The 4,963-nt window shown below is 49.8% G+C and overlaps 1 protein-coding gene across 1 annotated transcript; it reads left to right on the top strand.

The window, feature by feature from the left end:
* The first annotated feature begins 841 nt into the window (after positions 1-841).
* On the top strand, positions 842-2,726 carry LOC123419475 (cytochrome P450 89A2-like). Its single transcript, XM_045107175.1, has one exon. It carries the CDS (start codon positions 855-857, stop codon positions 2,436-2,438), a length of 1,584 nt encoding a protein of 527 aa, XP_044963110.1. The 5' UTR covers positions 842-854; the 3' UTR covers positions 2,439-2,726.
* The last annotated feature ends 2,237 nt before the right edge of the window (positions 2,727-4,963 follow it).

Raw genomic sequence — 4,963 nt, 5'->3', positions numbered from 1 at the left:
ACTTCACTCGCTAGAAGCTGCTGGAGGGGTTCCTTCTTTGGTTAGCTATGTATGTATTCTGAAGATGAGATGTGTCTTTTGATCTCCATAGTCAGGTGATATATAAGGAGGAGAGATGTATACACCATGTAACGACTAGTTCCTTCAAAGCAACTAACGGCTAGTTGCTTCAAACTTAAAAAAGTATTTCTTTATGTTTTCTATGTGTGTTTCTATCCCATGAATCAAAAGAGCATTTAATTTTTTACTCCTATGGTCGAGCACTCACAGGATTCAGCATACATGCACCTCATTTTCTATACCTTTTTTTTCTATTCCTACGTAATTCCTATCCTATAAATCAAAGGTAGCCGGGTTAGGACTCTCTGGATCGTGGCTTTCTCTCAGCCGAACAGAGACAGAATGCTCTAGAAGTTGGACGACCGGCCATAAATTTGAAGCTGGTCCCGAAACTTTTTGAACGAAAGGGACATACGTATGACAGGCCCAAGCGAGATTGCCGAAATTCAGCCAAAAAATGTTTTTTTCCGGTTGAAAATCAGATCCGGCGAGCGGTGGCGGAGAGAAGACTCGGCGGCCAGAAAATGTGAACCAGCTTCACCGACTGAAGAGATATGGCGAGCTGTCGATAGGGATGTGCAGGCCCACACAGGATACGCGTCAACCGTTGGAGACGGATCGATGAAGGCGCCAGAAGATCAGTCGGTTGAAGCAGATCGATTTCCGCCTAAGAATGCCAGACTTGAAGCGCACCCCCTACGTCTTCCATTCACATGCACCACCGCACGCGACCCACACCTATAAAATGGCAGAGCCACCTGGCCGACCTTGCTCCACAGAGCAGCAAGCACACCATGGCAACGTTGCACGGCCTCTTCTTCCATGGTACGAGCCTCTTCGTGCTCCTCCTAGTCTTGCTCCTCCGTTTCCGTCGCCTGCAGGGTCATGGCAAGCGCCTCCCGCCGGGCCCGCCGGCGTTGCTGCTGCTCTTCAGCGCGGCGTGGCTGGGGCTGACCAGCTCGCCGACCAAGGCAGAGCCCCTGCTTCGGCGCCTGTTCAAGCGGTACGGCCCCATCGTGTCGCTGCGGGTGGGGTCGCGGCTGACCATCTTCGTCGCCGACCACCGCCTCGCGCACACGGCGCTCCTGGAGCGCGGGGCCGCGCTGGCCGACCGCCCCAACCTCGCATCCGCCAGCCTCCTCGGCGTGAACGACAAGTACACCGTCACCCGCGCCGGCTACGGGCCGGTGTGGCGCCTCCTCCGCCGCAACCTCGTCGCCGAGACGCTGCACCCGTCGCGCGCCCGCCTGTTCGCGCCCGCGCGCTTCTGGGCACGACGCGTGCTTGTGGAGAAGCTGCGGTGTTCTGGGCCCGACGACGACGGTGAGGCGCCGGCGCCGGTCATGGCCACGTTTCAGTACGTCGTGTTCTGCCTCCTCCTTTTCATGTGCTTCGGTGAGAGGCTCGACGAGGGCACGGTGCGCGCCATTGCCGACGCGCAGCGCGAGCAGCTGCGGTACATGTTCAGCAAGATGTCCGTTTTCGCCTTCCTCCCGTCGGTCGCCGAGCACCTCTTGCGCGGGCGCGTCCGGACAGCGCTTTCCCTGCAGCGGCGCCAGAAAGAGCTACTCCTGCCACTGATCGACGGGCGTAGGGAGTACCAGAAGCGCGGCCGCGAGCACGAGCCGATGCTGAGCAAATCGGAAACTACATTGGAGCACTCGTACGTGGACACGCTGTTCGACGTCAGGCTCCCGGAGGAGGGCAACCGCCCACTCACCGACGACGAGATTGTTAACCTCTGCTCGGAGTTCCTCACCGCCGGGACCGACACCACCTCCAGCGCGCTGCAGTGGATCATGGCCGAGCTGGTGAAACACCAGGCCATCCAGGAGAAGCTCTACGAGGAGATCAAAGCCGAGACAAGAGACGGCCAGGAAGAAGCCTCCGAGGAAGACGTCCAAAACATGCCTTACCTCAAGGCGGTGGTTCTAGAGGGCTTGCGGAAGCACCCGCCGGTGCACTTCGTGGTGCCGCACATGGCAGCGGAGGACGTGGAGGTCGGCGGGCACCTCATCCCCAAGGGTTCCACGGTGAACTTCATGGTGGCTGCGATGGGCAGGGACGAGAGGGAGTGGAAGAAGCCCATGGAGTTCATTCCGGAGCGGTTCTTAGCAGGCAAAGTGGTGGACGTGACAGGCAGCACGGGGATCAGAATGATGCCGTTCGGCGTCGGCCGGAGGATCTGTGCCGGTCTGAACAGCGCCATGCTTCACCTGCTCTACCTGGTGGCCAACATGGTGAGGGAATTCGAGTGGAAGGAAGCGGCCGGCCACGAGGTTGACTTGGCCGAGAAACTGGACTTCACTGTCGTCATGAAGAAGCCGCTGCGCCCGCGCCTTGTGCCCCGAAAGCTACAGCCAAACGTGCAGACTTAAGAACAACGAGAGTGGGGGTGGAAGGAGCCGATGGAGTAAATTAATTCCTGTTTAGTTTAATCCATTCATGTTGAGTAATGCTACAACTACGGACAGTGTACACGATGTTTACGGACTAAGCAGAGATGTGTTGTGTTGATTGGTCTAGGATGAAGCGGGCCCGTCCTAAAAATCAGGGAGGTGTGATTAGTGAGGGGAGAAGGATTAGCCCGTTAAACTCTGTAGAAATCTTTCGTAACTCTTGCATTTTTGTTCATGTTTATATGTAAAGGGAAAAGATTCTGTTCAGCCGACCAATCTAGTACGGGGCATCCGTCGTCTCCTTCACTCGACGTGTGGCCTACTGAGCCACGTACGTCTCTGATCTATCTCCGCAACAACGGTGTTGTTGTAAAACGGTAGCAATGAATGATGACTGCGCAAGTGCACGAGGGGTCGAAGATGTCATAATTTTTACAACATGAGTCAGAAAATTAGATATATGTGATGAAGACACTATTACAATTTCATAATAAAAGTTTTGTTGTAAAAAAATAGAAAAGAAGAGGTTGTGCAACATGTGTCTTATTGCAGAAAATTATAAAAAAAGAAGTTTTGCAACGATCGAAAATCTTGTTGCAGAAATACCGTAACAAAGATCTTGTTCCAGAAAAAAGAAAAAACGCTACAGACAACTCCATCAGCAGATTAACTGGCCCGCGAGGCAGATGTCATCAAAAAAGGAAGTTTCTGCAACGGAGTCGTTGTTTCTGCAACGTGATCGTTGTTTCTGCAACACAGTCGTTGCTGCAACGCGACGTTATTTCTGAAATTAATGAGTGAAAGAGGAAACAAACGGGACGTGTCACGAGATCGACTAAGGGTTGCCTGCGCGTACATCCAACCGCCAGTGAGGTAACGATCGTATAGCACGCGTGCGAGTGCACGCCTAGCAATCCCCATATGTAAACTAGCATAGTGGCCCTTGGCAAGTACGATGACACTATCTTTATTGCGTTAAGAGTGAAAATAGAACTTCATGTCATTACCGGAATAACTGCATATCCTACGGCATTTTGTCGGGGCGTCGGCATAGATGCAGATATAAGACACTCTAATCACAAAAGATAAATATAAGTTTTATAGCAACCTCAAATATTCTGCAAAATAAGTAGACATATTCAATTATACTACTCCGTATTCTATTTGGGGTTATTACGACATTCCGAACTACACCATATATGTACAAATGACTACGTGTCCTTCCCATGTAGCAAAAATCTTCATGACTACATATATAGCTACACGGATCACAGCCAATAAACATAAGCTTACAAGAGTATATAAATATTAATAAACATAAGCTCACAAGAGTATATAAATATTGTTACAGACTATTGTCTGAAAGAGCTTAATTATTAGTGGGACTACATACATAATTATTTCTCCTGATTTAGAAGTACGTGTTAGATACGCCAATCAAAAGATGGCCCAGTTGATGGATACACCAAATCATTGATGAAAAAGGAAAAGATTGATACACAAGTTGACCTATATATGTAGCTTCATTGGTGGAGCGTTGTTTTCCAAAATTTAAGACCCGTTGAGCAGGATCTTCTTGATGCAATGTTATTGTTGGCTCAGGTCCCAGTCTCCTCGACGATGCCGAGTACTTCTGGTAATACGCGTCGAGCTGCTCGGATGAAATCGGTGAGATTATTCATCGCTCTCTCGGCTCAAGAAAAATGGAAGATACATCATCACATAGATAGAAAATCCATGTTTTTGAACGATGAGACAGAAGGAGATGTGTATGTGAATCAACCACCAAGCTTCATCAAAGAGGGAGAAGGACACCAGGTATTGAAGCTACGCAAAGTGTTGTATGGGCGACGGCAAGACCTTCGGGCGTGGAACATCAAACTTCATCGGACTATGATTTCTCTTGAATTTGAGAAAGCCCCACTGAAGCATGCAATATACAAGAGAGGTGAAGAAATGGATTGTCTACTAGTTGGCATCCATGATGACGATCTATTGATTACTGGAGCAGATGAAGAGGTGATTGCAAAGTTCAAGTTACAAATGAAGGAGCTTTTCAAGATGGATGATCTAGGTCTTTTGAGTTGCTACCTCGGGCCAGAGGTACATCAAAAGGCGGAAGGGATCACACTATGCCAGGAAGCATACACAAGAAAGGTACTTGAAAACTATGGCATGAAAGTTTGCAACCCAACTGATGCTTCAATGGAACCTCATCTTGAGCTGAGCAAGAAGGAGATGGTGAAACTACTTCGCTACAATGATAGTGACAAGGAAGGAACTGTTGACGGTCGTAAGAGTACCTCGGACGTGGCATATTTCCTTGGTGCATGCGTAGTAAATTGGCTATCACGAAAACAGAAAGTGGTGACATCGACTTCAAATGGAGCAGAGTGTCGAAGTGTGTCGCTAGGAAGGCTACACGGTGATCTCATGGATCGAGATCTAGAACAAGTGGTGCTCAATGTTGATAGTGAGTCTATATTTTCTCTACGCGAGGATCT

This window comes from Hordeum vulgare, chromosome 1H (genome assembly GCF_904849725.1).
Source record: "Hordeum vulgare subsp. vulgare chromosome 1H, MorexV3_pseudomolecules_assembly, whole genome shotgun sequence".
In the NCBI taxonomy this organism is placed as follows: Eukaryota; Viridiplantae; Streptophyta; class Magnoliopsida; order Poales; family Poaceae; genus Hordeum; species Hordeum vulgare.
The sequence above is the reverse complement of the archived record's forward strand: the minus strand, read 5'-3'. Positions and strand labels throughout refer to the sequence as shown.